The following is a 24587-nucleotide window of genomic DNA, read 5'->3' as shown; positions in this document are numbered from 1 at the left end:
ACCCAGGGTTACCCCTTGCACAGCAGACTGCTCCCCCTAGTTTTGATAGAAACTTTTGCCTACAATAGGCTCCCCAAACATGCCACACCACTTCAGTGATGGGTATTTTAGAAAGAAATAATGCAGAATGTGAAAAACAATTTGGCTGAATAATGTTGTATATACTCAAAATGCTGAAAAACTAGCAAAATGCATCTCCAAGCAATTCCAACCCTTTACTCTTCTCACCTCCAACATGGTATAGAGTCCACCAAATTGGCAAGACCAAGGATGTATACAATCCAGTCCTCTGCCTCAGAGCACTGGATAGTACCATATGCTTCAAATGAAAGTGTAAAACTGCCTTAATAGACAGTTGTGAAATAACATGCCAATGGGAAAGTCTGTTAATGGTTATCTTTAATTCTGAAGCATACCCCTGTTAACTGTGCCCTGAACTTTCTTAGCTTTTTCCCTAGTGAACGTACCTGCAGATAGTCTTACATCAAACATCACATCTTTTTAAAAACTCCAAGCTTTTTTCCCTACTCATATTTTGTGTCTGTGCTAGTAATGCAGGGTTTATACCAGGGTGAAAAATCACAAGGTTTGCCATACAGAAAATGTGCAGTGCAAAAAACAGTATCCCATCCCTTCATGTTCTCACGTATTCCTGCCCTGAACGCTTCACCTTTCAGGGGGGCTGTGCGAGGCCGGCCCTTTGGGGCCTGCTTCCCTTTCCCTTTTCCCAGCAGCAGTTCAGCATTCCGCTCTCCACTGGGGCCGAGCTTGCCAATCAGATGCTCTGGGATTCCCTTTAGACAAGCCTTGGCCTGCAGCTGCTCCTCAGAATCACTCAAGTCTGACAGGTCACTGTTGGTACTAGAATCTGAGTCCTGTCTGGATGTCATGCTCCGCTCGTCTAAAGAGAACCTTTTCACAGCTTCAAAGGGGGCTTTGTTCTCCTGTGCAAACTCTGCCTGTGAAGAGAAAAAGCCAGACGGGTGCCTGCCAAACACATTAGAAAAAGTTTTCAGGAGAGGATTGTCTTGCTGCCCAGGCCCAACAGATGGCTTTTCTTCTGTTGGGCTGGAGGAGAGCGTGGGCATCTCAATAGGCTGTGTCAGGCTACCAGTGGGCGAGCTGGAACGGCCATTCCCCACAGTGGATGGGCTCTGAACACCAGCAACAGCAGCTGAACTAGGAGCATTAGAAACCATCTTGGAGGAATCTGTTGTTATGAACAAGGTTTTCTTCTTAGCTAGAGAAGAAGAGTCTGTTGAGGTGTGTGATTCTGGCCAGCTAGAAGCAGCCTTTAGACCCATAGCTGAAGGGGGTATAGATACAGTCTGAGATGAAGATGCAAAGCTGCTGAAAGGACTGAGTTCTGCTTTCTCAGCAAATGCCAGGAAAGGATTGGAGGGCTCCTCTCGGGACAGTTTTGGGGGCTGTAAAAATAGGTTCTCATGATTATCTGCAGGTCGAGTATTCAAGAGGCTTCGTGAAAAGGCTGGAGTGAGGGTGGGCATAGACTCCAAGGGCAGCTTCCGGTCCACAGAACTGCCAGATGGGGCTGCAGGTTTAGTGTCTGCTGCAAGAAGAGATTTACTTTTACAGATCCCAGAGCCCAGACTGTCCGCACTCTGCTTGAATGAGTCCCGACTAGAGGGCTCTTCAGCCAAACTCTCTGAGATGACCGTGAAATAGTTACTGGAGGGCAGATTCTGGGACATGCACTGAAAAAATAAGTTCTTTGACAGATCAGAGTCTTTCTGAGTCTCTTGCCCAGTGCTACAACCAAATGGAAACCCAACAGGCTTGTTTGCTGGAGACAATATTCCATTTGATTGGCTTCTTCCATCCCCAAATGCCAAAGGCTGGGATGCAGTTGGGAGAGATGCTCCAAATCCAGAAGAGGTCAGAAGTGAATTTCGGGAATTCTGAAACAAAATTGAAGAGAGTTAACTAACAAAATGATTTCCTCTAAAAAGATGATTGAGTAGCTAAACCAGCAGAACTTTGCCCATTGCTACTAATTACACAATCACATCCTTCACATGCTTCTCACATACCTGCCATGGGAAGTCACAGCAGAAATCATTACTTGCACCAATGCAGCTTTCTCTAAACTTAAAATTTTGGAATGTCTACCAAAGTAATACAGAAAAGGAATTTTCTTCCGCCACCCCCACAGCTGTAACTATCCAGCTCATGGCAGTTACAAATTAAGGGTGGAAAGGCCAATCAAGTTTTATTAATGCCTTGTCACACTATGGAACACAGAACTGATATATGAATGGTCTACCTAATCTGGAATCTTATCTCCAAGAACAGCCAATGCTAGATATTTCAGAGGAAAACCTGAAATCACCATAATGAACCTAGCTGAGAAATATCTCCTCGTGGTACAATATTGCACCTAGCCCTCAGATCGTCATCCATTTATGTGTTTCAATATAAGAATGTATAGCCTCTGTAATTCTATCCTAGCTAATGTAACTAGAGTGTCTGTGTCTTAAGAATCACTTTTTACCCAATATCTTGCAATAGTAATGGTCTTAGACTATGCATTATGGAACAGGTATTTGTCATCAGTTTAAACTCATCTTTAATGTTTACTAATTTTTTTTATGTATTATGGAAAAGCTATGCTTTTTTTAAGTCTTCTTATTCTTTTTTCAGAGTTACATAACCTTTTAATTGTCTTCCATTGTCTGAGAAACAGCATCTTTCTAACAAGAACCACGCTTAAAAAACAGCATGCTTATCCCCTCCTCATATTAGATAATTCAGTTAATCTCCAACCCAATGGAGGATCATTCCTTACAATAACACTTTGACCAATTTATTTTTTATTTTTTAAGTCCCAAGCACTGAGGTTTCCACCACTTTCCTAGGGAGGCTATTCCACAGCCTGATTCCTCCCATTGTTAGGGAGCTTTTCCTGACCATTAGCCTAGATCAGGAGTGGGCAAACTTTTTGGGCTGAGGGCCACATCTGGGTGGAGTGCGGGACGGAGTGCAGGGTGTGGGAGGGGATGTGGTGGGCAGGAAGGGGCTCAGGGCAAGGGATTGGGGCAGAGGAGGGGTGTGGGGTGTATGGGGGGCTCAGGGAAGGGGATTGGGGTGCAGGAGGGGGCTCAGGGCAGGGCAGCAGGAGGGGTGCGAACTGCGGGCGGGGGCTCAGGGTGCAGGAGGGGTGCGAGATGCAGGCAGGGGGCTTGGGGCAGGGAGTTGGTGGGCGGGGTTCAGAAGGGGTTCGGGCTCTGGCCTGGCGCCGCTTACCTAAAGCGGCTCCAGGGTGGCAGCGGCAGGCACCGGAGCCAGGGCAGGCTCCCTGAATGCCTGCCCTGACCCCATGCCGTGCCACTCCAGGAAGCGCTGCGGCCCCTGGGGGAGGGGGAGACGGAGGGCTCCGCGTGTGCTGCCCTTGCCACGCCTCCAGGTACCTCCCCCGAAACTCCCATTGGCTGTGGTTCCCCGCTCCCGGCCAGTGGGAACTGTGGGGGCCGGTGCCTGGAGGCAAGGGTAACACACAGCACCCTCTGCCCCCCTCCCCGCAGGGACATGGTGCCGGCCGCTTCTGAGAGCGGCGGGGGGCCCGCGGCACCACAGGGGGCAATCCTGCGGGCTGGATCCAAAGCCCTGAGGGGCCGGATCTGGCCCGCGGGCCGTAGTTTGCCCACCCCTGGCCTAGATTCTCTCTTTTTCACCTTATTACTCCTACTTATAGCCCCACTTTCACATTCTTTACCTTTCACATAACACAGGAGTCAGGGGTCACCCAATGAAATTAACAGGCAGCAGGTTTAAAATAAACATAAGGAAGTATGTCACACAATGCACAGTCAACCTGTGGAACTCATTGCCAGGAGAGGTTGTGAAGACCAAAAGTTAAAAAAATAATTCATAAGTTCATGGAGGATAGGTCCATCGATGATCATTGGCCAAGATGGTCAGGGATGCAACCCCATGTTCTGGGTGTCCTTAAGCCTCTGACTGCCAGAAGCTGGGACTGGAGGACAGGGGAGGGATCACTCAAACTACCTGTTCTGTTCATTGCTTCTGAAGCATTTGGCACTGGCCACTGTTGGAAGACAGGATACTGGGCTAGATGGGCCATTGGTCTGACCCAGCAGGGCCATTCTTATGTACCACATTTGTTTTTTTATACCCTTCATATATTTATAGGCTTCTATAACTATCAGGTTCTTCTACTTCACGCATCATTGTAGTATCCAAGTTCCTTTGTTCCATCACTCAATCAAGCTATACATATTTAGATCAAGATTTTCTTAGGAGTCAGACCCTGCATCCTCATGATCATTTTTGTTTTCTTCTCTGAACTCCCCATTTGACAATCTTGCCATAAACAATGTACCCAGAACTGCATGCAGTGTTCTAGGTGCAGGTACCCCAGAGCCATATGTAGTGGAACAGTTGCCTCTCTGCTTCATAACACCTCTGCATACGCAGCCGAATAGCCCATAAGCTTTTTTTTTATAGCCCCATCACACTACAAACCTATGTTTAATTTGCTGACCATGATCAACCTTCACACTCTTTCTACATTACTGCCTCCCAGAAGGGACACTCCAAGTGTAGGATGCTTGAGATTATCTTTTCCTAGGTGTATTAGCTTCATTTCCCCAAACTGAATCTCTCTTATGTCATATTTCAACTCTCTTCATATCTGAGTGTAATTTCTGTCTCTGTGACTATTTATAGTTCCTCCTACTTTACTATCTCCAGCAATTTAATTTATTACAATATGAACTCAACACAAAGTAATCATATTTCTTTAATGGGCTCTTCTATTAGCCTGTTCTGAGAGTTAAAAATTTTATTTATCAATTCCTTTGCACCCTTATTTTATTAGTCTTTTCTAAAGAATGTTAATAGGCTACAGAGGAATGACTTGCCCTTACAGAATATGGGCTTGCTTGGGCCTTGCATTTTCTGCTTATATTTAGGCTTCGTAGAATTCAAATTTTATTTAATAAGTGTAATGGCTAATATCAACTTATATTTAAGTTTTTTATTTTTATCTATTTAAATTTTCACAGTTGAGCAAAATTATGGGGGTGTTGGCTAATGGGGGGGGGTCAGACAACTATTTAATTACAGTAGATGTTGACATTCAAAAAGTTTTATAGCCATTAAAAACACAAATTGTCATCATATGTTAAAATACACAAAGTAAATATCCCTAACTCAAACTCTAAGAAGTTCTCAAGTAGCATTTTTCTTACTTTGCCTATCTGTAATTTTCAATCATCATCAATGGGAAGGTAGGGGTGTGTGTGTGTGTGTGTGTGTGTGTGTGTGTCTATATATATATATATATATATATAGTGAAATTAACATTTACTGACATTTACCAATAAAATCTAAACCTTCCACTCCCACTTATATAGATGCTTGGATTAATTAACACCTCAGATATTGATAATTATAGATCAATGAGATGTCACCCTATATGTCTCATTGGTCTATAATTATCAGTACCTCCCTCTGTGCCTTTAGAGACCAGTACAATGGTTCCCACTCTCCCATAATAAATATGATCTGTTGGTAGCTCCATTACATTGGACTTGAGTTCCCTCTAAATTCTTTGATGAGTATTCCACAGCCCTGATGATTTATTGCAGTTTTATTTCTCAGAAGAGTCCAAAGAATAACCACTGAGGGAGATATTTCTCTCCTTCCCATCTTCATTATCCTATGTGATGGAGACTGCTGCAAATTAAATATTTACCCTTTATGCAGTCTAATCACATTATATGATCTCTTTTACACTGTGGTGGTTGTGTAGCTCTAGTGACTCAGTGAGCTTCCTACTTCTAATGTGCTTGCCTGTCTTCATTTCGCCAAGAATTTACATAGTAATCTTTAAATTTATTCATAGTCACCATTTTCAGCTCGGAAAAGAGACGAATAAGGGGGAATATGATAGAGGTCTATAAAATCATGACTGGGGTGGTGAAAGTAAATAAGGAAGTGATTATTCCTTCTCATAACACAAGAACTAGGGGCCACCAAATTAAATTAATAGGCAGCAGAATTAAAACAAACAAAAAGGAAGTATTTTTTCCACACAACGCACAGTCAACTCGTGGAATTCCTTGCCAGAGAATGTTGTGAAGGCCAAGACTATAACAGGGTTCAAAAAAGAACTAGATAAACTCATGGAGGATAGGTCCATCAATGGTTATTAGCCAGGATGGGCAGGGATGGTGACCCTAGCCTCTGTTTGCCAGAAGCTGGGAATGGGCAACAGGGGATGGATCACTTGATGATTACCTTCTCTGTTCATTCCCTCTGGGGCATCTGGCATTGGCCACGGTCAGAAGACAGGATACTGGGCCAGATGGACCTTTGGTCTGACCCTGTGTGGCCGTTCTTATGTTCTTATTTTACCTGCAAAGTCTACTTTATTAGTTTCTCTTGGGTTGGATTTTCATTTTTAAAGGCTACATAAAATCTTCTGCCTTGTTATTTAACCAGTTTCCCTCCAGCTTTTTACTTTTTTCTTCCTTGAATATGCAGACCTTCTGTAACTAAAAGCATCTTCAAGCAGTCTCCAGTGTATTTCTATGTCTTTCAGTTTAACTTTTGACCTTCAGGCAGATTCTAACAATAGTCTGTCAGAGTACAATACTTAATAGCAAGATATACTCTTAAATAGTATCTTCCATGTGAGAATATCAAACTTAATTACATTAAATATAGTAGTTTGTATTAAGGTAATTTGAAGGTTGCACAATTTAAAAAAGGTTCCAATACCAGCAATTAAGATTACAAAAGTTAAAGGTTCAATCAGCACAATTCACTCAGACACACTGCATTTTACATAGTCATTAACTGTATCTAATAAAGACAGTTTCACATGTAACAAGAACAAAGAAAGACGACAGAAATGAGCCAAGTTCATGCTGCTACCGGAAAACTGTCAGAAAATGCAAAAAGGTTGTTCTATCAGCTTTAAGCTGACTTTGTGGTGGGGCAGAAAAACTGTCCATGGGAGCATCTCTACTGGTAAGTGGCAAAAAAAAAAAAAAAAGAGGAAGTGAGAGGGACTGAAACTTTACCTCCACAAGGACTGAACGTACCACATGTCAGAGGGGGAGGAGCTGGAGGGAGAGGAGAGTGAGATGCCCCAGAACTGTAAAGATTTTAGAGTTCAAGTAGACACAGACCCAAGGGTGGGAACTTATTACAATAAATGACTTTAGAAAATATATTTCCAAAGTTTTCTAGTTGTACTTTGAATCTTCTAGGCTGCAGGCAACTCACCTCTCCCTGAGCTTGTGACCAGCCTGTTTTCTCTTTCTCTTGTCCAGTAACTGCTGACATGCCAGTGTCAGAGATCCGCACAGTTGTTGGTGTCAAAGCAGCTGTAGTAACAGCTGCTGGAGAAGCCCCCATGCTTTGGCCAACCTGTTCCAGTGATTTTCCTGCCTCTTTACATCCAGCTCCAACCAGCAGTGCTTGACTAGCAGCTGAAGAAAAAGGAGTGAAGGGTACAGGTGTGTCACCAACCACTGGCTCATCCTGCACCACCAGAGTTCGGCCATTCTCTTTGGTGTAAGTGGCAAAGCGAATATTGCGATTAATCTGAGGAACAAAAGGAGGCAGCTGCTTGGACCTTGCATCCAGCCCTGTTTCACTTCCGGTGCCTCCTTTCCAAGGAGGCCTGCTTGCCTCACCTCCATCACTCCCATTACTATCCACTTCACCCCTCTCTTTTAGCTTCTTTGTTGCAGGATCACATCCAGAGTCTGAAGCATTTTTCCTCCTTCGTCCATCCTTTCCTTCCATACTCTCTCTCTTCTTTTTCCCTTTCGAAGATTTAGCTGCTTTTAGGCCCCCTCCCTAGAATAAATAAAATTATGTAATCACTATAGGCAAAGCGACATCCAGCCTGTCAGGCCAGAACCAGAAGGTCCACTCTTTTCCCATCTCTTAAAGGAAAATATTTCATTTGTTAGAATAATAGATTTGTAACACTACATTAAACTCAGAAATAGTTATTTTAGACAGATACTGCAATGGAAGTTTTTAATATATAAAACCGCATGTATGCACACCGGCCTCTGTTTTTTTGCATTAGAACAGGGTCCTCCATAGCAAACAGTTTCATTCACTTATTAATGGAGCTAGGTTGCCATATGGTGGTACATCAGCACAATGGGAAATTCCAGTTAGTGGGTTATTATCTTGAAGTAAAACTGATTTTTGAAATGATTTATATACCGATAGTGATAAATTCCAGTGATATAAATCATTTTCCTTTAAGGCAAAACTTCCAGTCCAACACAGCTGGCAACTCTGCCAGCATCCTAGGAGGCAGCCTGTCCTTCAATCCACAGAAATAATAGCCCCAAATTTCAGAAAAGGATTGTAGTTAGGAGGGAAGATAGACTGCTGTAGCAAGGGAGGAGAGGAGGCATTTCCTGAAACCGGAGGCAGTGATCACCAGGACAGCCTCCTTCACAGTACAACCCCTTAGAATGAAGCAAGACAACCCTTAGATGCCAATAGTCCAACTTTTCTCTCCAGTAAGAGTAATTCCAAACTCATTAAACTCACAGCAAGCCTGTGTTAAAAGAAAATGGACTTTTAAAGGAAGCCGAGTGCATAATCTGACTATTTTATTGTCCACAACATACATATAGGAAACCCTCCTCTCAGCTCCAGTGGACTTCTCAAATGCTCTCAGTGACCAGAATTCCTCTTCAAGTTGTTTCCTCCCAAATGATTGCAGGATACTTTCTAAAGCTCCTGATTAAACATGCAGAGACATGACACAATACAGTACCTCATTTGGTGGAACAGAATTGTCCATCACTACATGAACCAGTCGGGGATCCACTGACTTTATCTCACCAGTCTGATTTTTATGAGGTGGGCAGCAAAAAACAAGAAAAAAATATTCAGTCAAATTACCAGCTAAGAGATAACAATGAACATAAGACAGCGAGCAGACCCTCTCTTCCCTCACTCGCCTCCTTCTCTCCCTGTCCTCACTTGTCAACATCTCTGCTTTCACTATACTCCTCTTTGAACTGTTTCACTACACTTTCTCAACTTCTCTAACCCTCAAATTTGGGTCCTACTCTGTTCTCATTTTTCTGTCTCCATTCATTTATCAGTCCTGTTGAGCACCTCTGGAGACAGTTCTGCCACTAAAGTCTGGTCTACACTGGGGGGAAGCGGGATCGAGATCGAGCTAAATTACGCAACTTCAGCTACGTGAATAACGTAGCTGAAGTCGATGTACTTAGATCTACTTACCGCAGTGTCTTCACTGCGGTAAGTCGATGGCTGACGCTCTCCAGTCAACTCCGCCTGCGCCTCTTGCCCTGGTGGAGTACCGGAGTCGACGGGAGAGCACTCGGTGGTCGATTTATCGCGTCTAGACTAGATGCGATAAATTGACCCCCGCTGGATCGATTGCTGCCCATCGATCCAGCGGGTAATGTAGACAAGCTTTAAGTCCCCTTCTTCCACTTTGAATTCATTCCCTTCCAATTTTGTCTTTTCTGTCTTTTCTTCTAAACTGGCAAGGAAACGTGTCAGTTGTTGCCACCCATTCTCTGTTAGCTTCCCCCAAAAAAGGAAGATTAGAGACCAGTCAATAATTAGCAATATCAATGTCAGATGATTGTTTCTTGAGCCAAATGATCACTTCCTTACTTAAGAATGTCACCTTGCTCTCCCACATGGAAACAATTAAGAATCTCTTCTAACAACAGACTCCCTGTCTCTTCAGTAGAGTTCATCAGCCAGGAGATACATGAATCGGATTCAGAAGGAGTGGCCAGAAACTCCTCCTGCAAGTCATATTGGCTAAAATTCAAGCAAAGAAAATTCTGTTCCTGTCCAGAACTAGCTCTGCCTCCAAACAATCCAAAAAGTTCAATCTGAATACAAATGATCTTAGGGGGAGGGATAGCTCAGTGGTTTGAGCATTGGCCTGCTAAACTCAGGGTTGAGAGTTCAATCCTTGAGGGGGCCACTTAGGGATCTGGGGCAAAATCAGTACTTGGTCCTGCTAGTGAAGGCAGGGGGCTGGACTCGATGACCTTTCAAGGTCCCTTCCAGTTCTAGGAGATAAAATATAAATTAATGGAGATATCCTATTTTATTTTATCACGGAGGATTGGGAAAAAAAAAAAAAAAAAAAAAAAAACTCCTCACAACAAAGAATACATAACAGTCGGTGCTGTAGACAGTTATGATTCATCATGCTACCCACCACTTGGGTCTGCTGATTGGAAGTTTGTGGAAGCAAAGAACTGCTACCTGGATTCCTGTTCATCCAAGACTACACATCAAAAAGGTGGGTTCAGACTGAGATTTTGACCCCTAGAACCTAGCAATCCTCCTTCATGCTTCACCTGTTTCAGGCAATGTGTATACCAAGGTGACGTATAAGGAAGAAGCCAAGAAAGATGGCATTTGGTGGCCATAATATGACAATCATGGAAAAGTAACCTTCTGCTTGTCTACCAATATCCTCTCCTCCTTCTCATCCACTTCCTACAATACTTACAATACAATTTTCCTACAATATTTTTGTCCTCGCCAAGCATCTCTCTACATCCTCCCCTAACTGAATTGTGCATTGTATATTTTGTAATATAAGCCCTGTGAGGTAAGAAAAGTGACCTGTCCATGAAGTATCATGTGATTACACATCTTTAGGAGACACTAGCCAACAGACAACAAAATTCAAATTTTGTGGAGAATGGTATGTTCACCAAGCGATGCAGGGAACTCATGTTTTAGAAGCCCAAGCGAAGTGCTTCAGGCCTTCACCTCAGTCACGGACACTTCCATAAGACGAGTGATGGGGTCTTGACAGGTCACAACACCACAGAGCCAGCTATTTTCATCCTCTGGTTGGTACACCTTAACTCTTTGGCCTTGGACACTGTAGGGACCTGAAAAAGAGAGCCAGATCAACTGAGTATACCTGCAGACAAATTATTTGCACTATACCATTAAGGGTGCATAATACAGACAGCAATGTGTGCCGAGTTAGGGTTGAAAGCACTCCTATCCCGGTGCAAGGAAACAGATTACCAAGTTTTATTACAGCTTTTGCTCACAGCAAATACATCATCTAAGCACAGTTCTGTTGAAAAATGTGGTTAAAATAGCACTGTGAGGCTCATGTTTGTGTCAATAATTATTAGGTCAAATTTGATCAATTTACAAGTAAAATTATGTTTTGAGAAGATCTGAAAAACCCAGCCTTACAGACTCAACCTAGAACCTGAAACAAGGCAACTGACTCCCTCCTAAATACTTTTTTTCCTCTGTCACCTACAAGTGAATAAATAATTAGAAAAAAAATCCAGACATACACACATCGTGAGTAACCATGTGACTTTACTGTGAACTCCTTGTGAAATCCCACCTTGAGTTTATAAGGAGAGGTTCCTCACCCTGTGCAGCAACTGGAGTTCTTCAAAGTGTGTGCCCCTGTGGGTGATCCACTTCAGGTGCCGTGTACCCTATGTACGTTGGATTAGAGTCTTTTGGTAGCAGAGTTCATTCGGCCCGTACACGTGCCTTACACATCCTCGTGCCTCACACCCAGGCTATATAGTGCTGCGCTGGTGAACTGCCCTCAGCTCCTTCTCCACAAAGCTGAAGTAGAGGGGAAGGAGGGCACGTAGTGGAGCACCTGTAGGGAGACAGGCACACACCCTTGCCTCAAAGAACTCGTTACTTACAGGGTGAGTAATCTCTCCTTCAAGTAGTGTCCCTGTGGGTGCTCCACTTCAGGTGACTAACAAGCGGCAGCCTCAGCAGGAGTAGGGGGCTTTGGAGTAGTTCAATGCTGTAGATAGTACTGCAGACTCAAAAGCAGCAGCTGAAGTTGAATCATGGATTACTTTGAAAAAGTGTGTACAGAAGTCCAAGTGGCAGCCCTGCAGATCTCATTGATGGAAACTTTCTGGGAAAATGTCACTAAGGTAGAGTGATCCCTTTGTTGAATGGTTAATATCCCAACAGAAGGTTGAATATTAGATTGATAACAAGGAATGATTTATCCAGATATCCACCTACAGAGTCCTTGATTGGAAATTGTAGATTCCTTAGAGTTGTCAGCAAATGACAGTCTGGGAGACTTTCAAAAGGATTTAGTCCTGTCCAGGTAAAAGGCTAATGCCCTTTTTGACATCAAGCATATGTAGTATAGTGTCCTCCTTAGTCAGATGTGATTTAGGGAAGAAAACTGAGAAATGAATGACCTGATTAATATGGAATTCAGATGAAACCTTATGTAAGAATTAGGGGTGTAGGCATAGCAAAACCTTATCTTTGAAAAATACTGTGAAGAGAGGGTGTGCCATTTGGGTTCCTCTCTCTCCCACTCTTGGAGCAGATGTAATGGCTACCAAGAAGGCAATCTCCACAGATAACTTCAGTAGAGAACAAATTGCCATTGGTTTAAAGGAAGGTCTCATAAGGCATCTGAGAACAAAATTAAGATCTCAAGCTGAGATAGGATGCTTGATTTGAGGGAAAGTTTCCCTACTCTGATAAATCTCACTATGATACAACAGGTAAACACTGAGAAACCTTTGACGGGAGAATGAAAAGCTGTTATAGCTGCCAAGTGAACTCTGATAGGGCTCATAGATAACCCCATCTTCTTCAGTTCCAGGAGATAGTCCAGAATATTTGACAGTGAGGAAGAAACAGGTGAAAGATGCCACAGATCACACCAACAGTTGAATCTCTTCCATTTCTGAAGGTAGATATTGCAGCTAGACTCATGTCTACTGTGGAGGTACTGTTAAACAGAACAGGTCATTTCTATCCTTGCAAACCATCAATGAGCCATGCTATGATATGACAAACTCTCAGGCTAGGGTGAAGGAAAGGAGATGGGAAATGGTCAGGAGGCACATTGCTTGACAAACTGCCAGCAGCATGAGGTAAGCAAACCATGTCTGTCTCAGCCATTTTGGGACTATCAGTATGACCCTGGTCTTGTCCTGTCTTACCTTGTTCACCACCTTCAGTAGTAAAGTTGTTGGGGAGGGAAAAACATATAGCAGTCCTGATGCCAAACATAGGAGAAAGGCATCCCCCAGGAGTGATGGCCCAGTACCCCTCTCGAACAGAACTGAGCACACCTTTGTTCTTGGCCGTGGCGAAGAGGTCCACCTCTGGGAGACCCCAAATCTGAAATGTGTGATCGAGAGACCAAGCGTCCAGCTCCCATTTGTAATCCTGGGAGAAATGTCTTCTGAGAGTCCTGAATGCCAGGAAAGTATACTGCAGACACATGGATACAATTGTCTATGCACCAATTCCATAGTCTTACAGCTTTGTCATAAACGGAAGGGGATCTTCTCTTCTCAATTGATATAAAACATGTAGGCCACATCATCTGTCATGATCTTGATGCACCTGCTCCTGATCAATGGCAGAAAACAGAGACAGGCATTTCTAACTGCTCTGAGTTCCAGCAGCTTGATGTGTAGAGTGACCTTGTTGGGAGAACACCAGCCCGAACAGGGTGAGTGTCCAGGTGCGCTCCTCAATAGAGATGCATCTGTTGTTACTTTGTTACTGTAACTGCTGGGGGTGGCTGGGTAAACTGGACACCAGCATGGACACTATGGGAGTCTTCCCACCAATCAAGGGAGTCCTTTACCAAAAAACATAAAAATGGCCATATTGGGTCAGACCAATGGTTCATCTAGCCCAGTATCCTGTTTTCTGACAGTGGCCAATGCCAAGTGCTTCAGCCCATTCCCAGCTTCTGGTAAACAGAGGCTAGGGGAACTTACAGAGAGAACAAATTCCTGTCTACGCTGTGTTTGTTTGGAAGGCAGATGGTTCTGAGCCACCCCTCTGAGCCACCCCTGTAGGGAGCGAAGATGCAACCTTGGATGGCTTACTATGAAGGTGCAAAGCTGCCATATGCCCCAAGAGTTTAATGCAGTTTCTTGCAGATGTTTGAAGACTGACCTGGATGGTAGTGACAAAGTGTGATAGTGTCATAAACCTGTGCATTGGAAAGTAAGCCTTGGTGGTTGTCACATCTAGGGATGCCCCTCTGAATTCTAGGCCTTCTACAAGGGATAAAGTAGACTTCTGGATATTTAGCTGAAGCTCTAGCTTTAGGAACAGTGCTATGGCCTTCTTTGTGACTAATAAGGTCTCATCGTAAGATGGATCTTCCAGTAGCCAATTGGTGAGGTACCGGAATACCACACTTGCCTCCCTGTGGAGGTTCATGGGGCACAATCACACCTGAAGTGGAACACCCATAAGGATATTACTCGAAGAAGAATCCTCACTTGTATCCTGTCTGAGTGTAAACTGCAAGCAAAAAAACAAGTTCACGGAACCAACTAATATGCCTAATTACCTGGATATGTATGCACAATTCTTCTACAGATGTAAGGAAATTTTCTACTGCCAATGTGCAGTGCGCAGTTTTTTCCCAAATCTTGGAACACAGGAATTGCCAGAAGAAATCAAACCACTGAGGTCCATCTAGTCCAGTATGCTGACACGGATAGTGAGCATAACCAAATGCCTCAGAAGAAAGGGCAAGAAATTCCATACTAGACAGTTAATAGAGTAACCTGCCTGGATGAGAAGTTTCTTCCTACCATTCATGTGTGTGTTAAACCAAAGGCACTAGTACCCACCAAGAACTATGTCCATACCAATGTAATGTGATGCTCCAAGAAGATCATTGGTAGCAGGGTTCAAACTCTGCAGCCTCTGTATTGAAAACTATAAGCCTCTATTGAGCTAAGATACCCAGGGTCTGTTAGCCAACAGCTGTAGCACACACAAACCTGTGTGGTCCAGCAATTGGAGCAAGTCAGAATGCCATACTGAGTAAGGATGGGTGATGCCAAGTTTAAAACTTCAGTCATTTGTGCAGTCATGCTTAAAAGGACATATTAATCTCAGACAGCAAAGTGGGGGGTTTTCGGCCTTCAAGATAGCAAAGATGGCTTAAAGGATTACGTTTTATTTTTCAGAAGAATTCACCTTCAGGCAGACTAAGCATTTAAAAATTCAGCCCAAACGGTTGATGTTTGGGGAAATTGTGAATGCCTGGGATTGGATTATAATGGAAGCTGTTTTGCAACCTTAACTACAGTGATTGTGAAAGAGCAATCGCTACAGACAATTCCAGTTAAACAGCAATCTACCTTTCCAATTAACTGCAAGAAAACAATAATTAAACTCTCCTCAAAGAATTTTGGACATATTAACTTATAGAGTGGAACTTCAAACAATGGGTATTACTGTTTGTTTTGGGACTCCTCTCCAGAACACAAACTCATGCACAATCCAAGCCCCCAAGCTGCAAGCCAGTTGGTCTTACCTCTGCTAAATATTTCCTGAAGTTTCTGGTCACTAATTAATGCGTTTACCGAGTCTCTCAGTTCAGATTGCTCCTGCAGAACTTGGTTCTGGCTCTCTGTTCCCATCTGCCAATGACATAAAAAAGTTTTGAATGCAAGAAAGCCAGTAGACAACATAGTAGTTATACTACTGGGGGTCACAGCTCTCTGGCCTCTCTCTCTCTCTCTCTTCTGGAAGCTCTAATGGAGAAGAAGATCTGACCTCCATCAAAACAAAAGTAAACAAGCTTTCTCAATATGCCAGGAAATTGATCAAGACCACTATGCACAAGCAGTTTTGGAACCCCTATAGCAATGATTCCCTCTGGATGGGGAGGGTCTATGCAGCACTCAGCAACTAGAGGCTCCTAAAACAAAGGATGGGGAAGAGCTGGGACCTTAAGACTTTCTGAATGGAGCTGGAGATCAGGGCCAATTCTTGTATTTTTTCATGCCCTCTCTATCTACCCAATACCCACGAGGACCCCCACCACATCTTGAAAAAGAATCAACCTGGAAAGCATGGTATGAAGTGGAATCTGTACGCTGTCTGAGAATGCCTCTTCAAGTACCTGAAACAGACATAATCCACTGGCATCAGACAGGAATCTCAGGTCTCGGTCCAGAAGAAACTCCACAGGAACCACGGAGCCTAAACCCAGCTTATCTACTAAGGGAGTGAAGGTCTGTGAAGAAGAAAACTTGAATGAAGGGTCTGGAAACAGATTAGGGGGACACTCAGACACAAGTAATACCCTTCTGCAGGATTCATATCCTCACAGGGGATGCCCCAATCATTCAAAAAATACTTCATTACCAAGAAGTTAACATTGTAAGTAAGTCATTTTTAAAACAAATGCAGCATAAATACTGAAGACAAACAACAAAAATAGCCCACGTCAAGCAGCTTGCACTTCCCAGAGCCTGAATTTTAAAACAAGAGGAGCCACTGCCAGCAATTTAATGAAAGTGAAAGGCATATTTAATTTTCTCCAAATCATCTGGTAGTCAACTCTCCTTATAAGAAAGCGGAATTACACTAGGACTTATCAGTGCTGAGTCCCAATATTTCTAGGAGCCCCAGCAACCCAGCCAAAGTATCACAGGAGATTACAGTCATCGCTATTTGAAAGGGGCACTTTTATACTTTCACGTCATGTAGCAGTAAACACTATTATGGACAGACTAATGAAGGGAAGAATTTTTCGTTACGGTCATTTTCTGACAAACTAAAGTGCATGTCAGGAATACTATTAAGATACCTGACAGCAGCACAAGAGAACAAATTCCCAGATCAAAAGCTCTTTGTACTATTAATTTCTAGTTTTAATGTTTCATAAATCTATGAGCTGAAGATCTGGTAGCTGCTCTACATATTTCCGATATTTGAACCCAACTTAAGCATGTTATCAATGCAGCTTGCGCTCTGATGGAGTGAGGTTAGATGTTTGATGGTGGACTCTTATTAATATCATAAGCAGTTCTAATACAATACCCATTTTGAAAATGTGATGAAACGGTCATCCCTTTTGATTTATTACTATCAGCAATTAAGAGTCTTGAAGTTTTACAAAAAGATTAGTTCAGCGGTTCTCAAAACTTAATTGCACCACGACCCCCTTCTGACAACAAAAGTTACTACATGACCCCGGGGGGGGGGGAAGAGGAGAGAGACTGAAGCCTGAGCCCGCCCCAGCCCTGCTGCCCCGGGGTGGGGGGGCCAAAGCCAAAGCCCAAGAGCTTCAGCCCCAGGCAGTGGAGGCCTGTAAACTGAATTCCGTCACCCAGGGCTGAAGCCAAAGCCTGAGCCCCACCACTCAGGGCTGAAGCCCTTGGTCTTTGGCTCTGGGCCCAAGCAAGTCTAACACTAGCCCTGGCAACCCTATTAAAACAGGGTCCCGACTCACTTTGGGGTCCCAACCCACAGTTTGAGAACCCCTGATCTAGTTCGGAACAGCCACCTTCTCACATCTGAGATATTTGATTTAAATTCAAAAGGTGAAGAATGTGTTATTCGGGGGGGGTGGGGGGGGGGGGAAATAGTAAATGAATAAACGGATATGAAAATCTGATAGTACTTTAGGAATAGAAGGTGGATGCAATCTCATAGTTACTCTATCCATGTGAAAAACTGTATGGAGGATTTATCATTAGGGCTTGTAATTCGCTTTTTCTACATGCTGATGTAATTGCCTCCAGGAACGCTACCTTCACTGATGATAGATTAATTGGACAATTTGCCAGAGGTTCAAAAGGGGGCGGGGGGGGGGAAGAGAGAGGGAATCCATCAGCAAAGAAATCACTAAATTTAAAGTCCCATGTTGGAGTGAGCTTTCCCACAGGAGGAAAAGTGTGGCCAAGCCCTTTAATAAATGTATTCACTGACTGATGAGAGAAAATTGTACATCCCTCTACGGGAGAATGGAATGCAGATACCATTGCCAAATGGACTTTGATTGAAGAGATAGGTAGTCCAGAGTGCTTTAAAGATAAGAAATAATCTAATATTGTTGGAATAGAACACTGACATGGAGCATAACCTTTAGTCTTTGCCAAATGGAAACTTTTTTCTTTATGGGTGGTGTACGTAGTCCTAGTGGAGAATTTTCTACTCCAAAGAACACTGCTCTGCACCTTTGAAGAACACTGATCTATTGAGAGCATTCAAATATCACCCAGGCCGTGAGATGCAATGAGGACTGGGTGTGAATCAGACTGTGACTCTGTGATAACATCTTCCTAAACTGGGAGTGTGATACATTTATTATCTGAGAACCAAAACTGGTGAAGCCGAGCAGGAGCCACCAACATAACTTGAGCTTTTCATGCCTTATTTTCTGTAACGCTTTTGGGATCAGAGGAAATGGAGGGAAAAGATACATAAAATGGTGTGACCAAAAAAAATCATAAATGCATCTATTCGAGATTGCTGACTCTCTCCTGCTCAAGAGCAAAATATCAGACATTTTCTGTTTAGAACTGAATAAATCTGGGGAAGCCACCACTCTTGGAAAATTCAGTTTAGTACTGACATTTTAAATTTTCATTCATGGGAAGAGTACATTGTCCTGCTTAGTGAGGTTGCTAGACTATTTTTCTCTCCAAAAAGAGAAGAACTGTCAGACTGATGTGACACTGAATGCACCATTTCCAAAATTTTATGGCTCCTTGGCAAAAAACAAAACAAAAAAAAGTGGCCTCATCTTGCACCTCCCTGTCTAAGTCCTAGGAGGCCATGCAATTGCCCATGAGAACTTGGATTGAAGAACTGTGTGTGACAGGTAGAAATGCTTTGCAAGCTAATCTCACCACCTTTAATTTTAATACATTTATGTGAATCAAGGCTTTTAAGATGGGACCAGAGGCCATGTGTCTGACCATCCTCTATATATGCTCCCCAGCCCATCTTGGATGCAGCTGTTATCAAAGTTTTGGAACAATCAGAGGGGCAAAGAGAATTCCAGCACATATACTTTCTTCTGTCCTCCACCATTTCATCGAGGATAGAATTTGAGCTGGAATCAGCACTTTCACTGATGTATCCTGAATTGTTGGTCTGTAAACAGACTTGATCCAAGCTTGAAACAGTCTGAGACGTGACTGGGCGAATGTGGTTACAAATGTACATGAAGCTATATGTCGTAGAAGTTTAAGGCACATCCTTATTGTTGCTTGAGGGTAAATACTGAAGTGTAGAATCAGGTATTTTATTATCTGAAATCTGTCCAATAGGAAGGATAATCTCCCTGCTAGTGAGTCCAGGAGCACTGATGAACTCTGTGGATTATGACAGAATCAGATTCAACATTTTAAAGTTAATCCTCAAACCCAGGGATAAAAGTAAATGCATCAGTTTCTTGGAGGACACTATAATCTGTGTTTGACTTCCCCTGCACAAGCCAGTAGTCTAGCAAAGGGTACATACAAAATCCTTGTCTGTTTAGATGGGCTGCAATTACTGATAGGCACTTTGTAAACACCCTTGGTGCTGATGAAATTCCAGAAGATAGGACTGAGAATTGGTAATGACGCCCTACAGCCATAAAATGTGTATACCTTTCCAGGGGAGGGCAGGTGGGGGGAGAAGAGTACTGACACATGAAAATAAGCATCCTCTATCGAAGTAAAGGGTAATGAACCAGTCCATGGTATCCAACTGAAGTGGGAGTTACTACGTGGAACTTGGCATATCAAATGAATTTGTTGAGGTTCCTGAGGTCTAGAATTGGATCTAGCCACCTCTCTTTTTCAATATGAGGAAATAGGAGGATATTGGAAAAGGTTTCTGTTTTCCCTGACATGCTAACTCTATTGCTCTGAGCTTGATCAGTCTATTTCCTAATGAACGGCACTCTCATAAGAATGGTCCCTGAAAAGGGAGCAGGAAGAGGGGTGGAAAGGAGACATGTATTGAAATTGAATGGTATAACCATCCTTGATTACTTGAAGGACCCATCAATCTGTGGTGATTGCCAACCAAGCCTCCAGGAAACAGGAACCAAAGCATGAAGAAAAAAATAATCCCTGTGGATTAGTCCAAGATCCTTGACTGTTGCATCAAATACCACACTGCTAGATAAGTTAATGGAGGATAGGTCCATCAATGGCTATTAGCCAGGATGGGCAGGGATGGTGTCCCTAGTTTCAGTTTGTCAGAAGCTGGGAATGGGCAACGGGATGGATCAACTTGATGATTCCCTGTTCAGCTCATTCCCTCTGAAGCACGTGGCATTGGCCACTGTGGGAAGACAAGATACTGGGCTAGATGGACCTTTGTTCTGAAGTATGGCTGTTCTTATGGAAGGATGCTCGGTTGGGATGTTGGATGTTTGTCCTTGTCTTTAGTCAGTAGGTCTGGGAAAAGCTGAATATGGCTGCACAGGCCCAAGAACATCCAAAGAATGCTCAGGAACCAGAGCTAGGCTACTGAAGCAATCAGGATCACCAATGCTCCATCTTATTTGATCTTCCTCAGGATGCAAAGTAAAAGAGGGATGGGAGGAAATTTGTACATCAGCAGTTCTGACCAGTGAATGATAAATGCATCCCCTCTGGAGCAGTAGGTGGGGAATTTCTTGTTCTCCTGAGACACCAAGAGATCTCGGCAGTGGGGTTCCTGTCAGGCAAGATGGTTCATATCACCCAGTCATGTAGTTCCCACTCTTGGTCTTTGGTAGACAGCCTCAAAAGACTTTTCTTCAATGTGCTGTGCATCATTGGGAAGTGCACTGCTGAGATGGTGATCTGGCAGCTAATACACCAGTTCCACAGATTGACAGTTTCTATGACAAGAGGTGTGAACCTTGCTCCTCCCTGTTTGTTGATACAAACCATTGTCAAGTTTTCCAATATGACTTGAACGTGCAGGATTCAAATAAACCGTCGGTATCGTTTGCAGGCTCTGTGAACGGCACACAACTCCAGAATGTATATGTGCAAAGGGGATTCTTGGTGGGTCCAGATACCCTGTCTTACATGTTAGTTGAGGCAGGTTTCCCATCCTCGCAGAAAGGTGTCTGTAATTAATCTCCTTTGTGGGTGAGGGAGGGGCAAAGGGAGCCCCCCATGCACACCACCTACCCGTCTTCCACCAGGAGAGCAGGGTCAGAACTCTGTGGGGGCGCAAGATCAGTTTGTCCAGGCTGTGCTTGTTTTGCATGTAGACTGTCTGTAATCATGCCTGTAGACAGGGAAGACAGTCTTCCGAAGGGTGTCACATGTATACATGGCCACGAGACCTAGGAAGGTAAAACAAGCTTGAACCATTGTCTGCATGTTCTGCCAAAGCTGAGTGAAGAGGTCCTTCATTGCCTGGAATCTGTTCTGCGAGAGGTATGCTTTGGCTCTGGTTAAATATAGGGCTGTTCTAATAAAATCTATAGTCCGTGTGAGCTCAAATGTAGTTGTTTTCTACATTTACTTGGAGCCCTAAGGAATTTAGGAGTCTAAATAGGGATAGGGATGTTGTCTGTAGTTCTTTATAGGACTTCCCCATGAGCAGCCAGTCATCAAGGTGTGGAACACTGACAAACCCTGGTGATGTACGTGAGCTGCCACTACCAATAAGATCTTTGTGAATTCCCTCGGTGCCACTGAGAGGCCAAAGGGAAGCACTCTGTATTGGTAGTGGTCTAGGGCCTACAGCGAATCTCAGGAATCTGTGTGTAGCGTGGATGTCTTTGTGGAAATAAGCATCCTTTAAACTGAGAACTGTGAACCAGTCACCCTTGTTTAGTGAGGGAATTATAAAGACCAGCATGATCATTCTGAACATGAGTGGCAGATGAAGACATTCAGCTGTCTAAGATCTTGTATGGCTTCCAGCCTCATTTCTTCTTGGGAATAAGGAAATATCTTAAGTAAAATTATTTTCCCCTGTGCTAAGATGTACTGGTTCTATGGCTCCCAAGCGTGACAGGGACTCTATAGTCAGAGCATCCTCTCATAAGAGGGGTCCCTGAAGAGGGATAGAGAAATGAATGAATGGGTAAACGCGACAGGTGGACTAACTTGCAGCTCTTGAAAGTCCCATCAAAAAGATTCTTTAGTGGGAGGCTGAGGCTGGAAAAAGAAAAAAGGGAGGACATTGTGTTTAGGAGGCTGAATTCTCTGGTGTTTCCTAGGCAGTTCAATGGCCCTTTGATGGTAGAATGGTTGAGGAGCTGGTTGTTGTCTGTAATACAGAGTCTTGGGGTATTTCCTCTGCAGTGCTGGAATATGTACAGATATCTGCAAGTGAATGGTTGCTCTTAAGTCTTTGATGGAATAGAACAGGGGTGGCCAACTTGAGCCTGAGAAGGAGCCAGAATTTACCAATGTACATTACCGAAGAGCCACAGTAATTCGTCAGCAGCCCCCCCCCCCATTAGCTCCCCCCGCCCACCGGTTGCCCCGCCTCCTCCTCCCTCCCCACACCTCCTGATCAGCTGTTTTGTGGTGTGCAGGAGTCTCTGGGGGAGTGGGGGAGGAGTGAGAGCATGGCAGGCTCGGGGAGGGGGTGGGAAGGGGTGGAGTGGGGGCAGGGCCTGTGGCAGAGCCAGGGGTTGAGCAGTGAGCACCCCCCAGCATACTGGAAAGTTGGCGCCTGTAGCTCCAGCCCCAGAGTTGATGCCTATACAAGGAGCCGCATATGGCTCTAGAGCCACAGGTTGGCCACTCCTGGAATAGAAAGGTTCACTTGTTTTCTAACTGAATAGGTTATTTCCTTCAGAAGGCAGATCCACCACTGTGGATGGACTTCTTTGGGAAATCCAGAGGACTGGAGCCACAAGGCCCATCTCATGACTATGGAAGTTGCCATCAAGCAGGAGGCTGAATTTGATGCATCCATTGAGGCCCGGAGGTTGATCTAGCTAGCAATTTACTTTCATTGATAATTGGTTGGAACTGAAGTCTAATCTTGAGGGAGTTTGTTGGTGAATTCCAAGAACTTACTGTAATTAATAAAATCATACTGCAGCATTCAAGCTTAATAGCTTGCTATGTGGAACAGTAAGTTCCCCACAGTGAAGTTTTCTCCTAAAGCAGTCTAAACGTTTTGCCTTCTTATCAGTGGGTGCCGACTTGGGTGTTTGTTTCATTTGGAGACAGCTTACAAAACTAAAGAGTTCAGAGTGGGGTGTTAAGGTGGCAGATTACTAGTTCCTCAGGTGGCACAAAATATTTCTTATGCTTCCGTTCTGAAAAGAACAGATAAGTGGCTGCAGTATGCCAGGCCATCATGGCTGATTCAAAGATGGCCTCATTAAGTGGCAGTGCCCCCTTACTGGGACCAGCACTCTGGAAAATATCCAGTAGCTTATATAGGGTGTCCTGTACTTCCTCCAGGGGACCGTGGAGTGTATCCATATTTCTGCTCAGGGAGACCTGGAACTATCTGTAGTTAGGCAGTGACAATGAGGCCAATGTGATCGCTTCATTTGGGGACGAGTATGATAACCTCACAGTGGCAAGCGGTGCCACCTAGTCAGCTTGCTCCTCTTTCTTAGATTGTTTCTTAGGGGGCTGAGGTTCTTCCCTGTATGGGGAAAGCTGTCTTGACTCCTGATGTGACCTTATAGATTCAAGCTGTCACATAGTGGGGTCCCTGGGACCCATATAAGACCAGTATAAAGGGATGTAGCGGAGAAGAGGTGGTCCCTGTGGAGAAGGGTACCGCTGGTCTTGAACTGGGTAGTCCCCCTGTAGCGGGATGGACACCCACTCCTGCCTGGAAGGGCTTGAAAGCAGCCCTGGAGAGGGCTGCAGCTCTAAAAGCTGGGCTGATTGGGATGTGGCCCAGCTGTGGCCACTTCCCCAATCAGGCCACAGCTGGCCTGTATAAAAAGGCTGGGAACCAGGAGCTCAGGAGTCCCTCTAGCTGTAGAGGGAGATGGGCCTGGCTGCAGGGAGCTAGAGACAGGGTACCTGAGTGGAGCAGGGCTGGGGAAAGGCAGAGGAGCTGGGGAGCTCCAGCCTGGAAAGCCCCAGGCTGCAGCCTACCATAAGGCTAATAGGTACTGGGGTTGCAGGGGGCAGCTCATGGGTAGGCAGTGGCAGCAAGTCCGAACCCCTTTGCCTGTGATGAGTGGCGGATACTGCAATCTGCCCCAGTGAACGGGGGCTAGACAGAGACTAGGCAATAGCCGAACATTGAGGCGAAGTGGGGATAGTGGATGGGGGTTCCCCTGGGAGGGAGACCCAGAACTGTGGGGGTACTGACAGGGGGCAGCACCCCAGACAACAGGGCACCGGGTCCAGGACGGACACGGGGGCCAAGCAGCAGCGGGACACCAGCCTGCAGAGGGTGCTCCGGAGCTGGGATGAGCTAATTCCCGGAAGTGACCAGCAGGAGGCGCCGCAGGGGTGAGTCCGCACACTTACACCCCACCCATGAGAGAGGGAAGGTGCTCATGAGATCTTGGAGCCTCTGTGAGGGCTGACCCCTATCTTGGGGGAGTTGGGGAAGCTCTCCCACTGACTCTGAACGCAGAGGAAAAGGAAGCTTCTGAATCAACTGGCAGTGCCATTGGTATGGGAGACCTTATTGTGCCTCAACTGTACCAGTAAGTTTAGGGACATCCCTGGTTAGGACTGGATCCGACAGTGGCCTTGTCTACACTACTGGGGTAAGTCGACCTAAGTTACGCTACTCCAGCTATGTGAATAATGTAGCTGGAATCGATGTAACATAGGTCGACTTACAACAGGTGTCTTCACTGTGCTGCG

At 44.5% G+C, this 24587-nt stretch overlaps 1 protein-coding gene across 1 annotated transcript in view; it reads right to left on the bottom strand.

The window, feature by feature from the left end:
• Nucleotides 1-24587, bottom strand: part of KDM3B (lysine demethylase 3B) — a 120497-nt gene that overhangs the window by 64099 nt on the left and 31811 nt on the right. Inside the window, exons 3-8 of the mRNA XM_065409234.1 lie at nucleotides 15953-16066; nucleotides 15362-15467; nucleotides 10804-10928; nucleotides 8801-8872; nucleotides 7276-7854; nucleotides 671-1919 (exon numbers count right to left, since the gene is read on the bottom strand). Of these exons, the coding sequence (XP_065265306.1) occupies nucleotides 671-1919; nucleotides 7276-7854; nucleotides 8801-8872; nucleotides 10804-10928; nucleotides 15362-15467; nucleotides 15953-16066 (2245 nt within the window). The remainder of the gene's footprint in view (nucleotides 1-670; nucleotides 1920-7275; nucleotides 7855-8800; nucleotides 8873-10803; nucleotides 10929-15361; nucleotides 15468-15952; nucleotides 16067-24587) is intronic.

The sequence above is a fragment of the Emys orbicularis genome, chromosome 8 (genome assembly GCF_028017835.1).
Source record: "Emys orbicularis isolate rEmyOrb1 chromosome 8, rEmyOrb1.hap1, whole genome shotgun sequence".
Lineage (NCBI taxonomy): Eukaryota > Metazoa > Chordata > Testudines > Emydidae > Emys > Emys orbicularis.
This window is presented reverse-complemented; position numbering and strand designations above follow the sequence as displayed.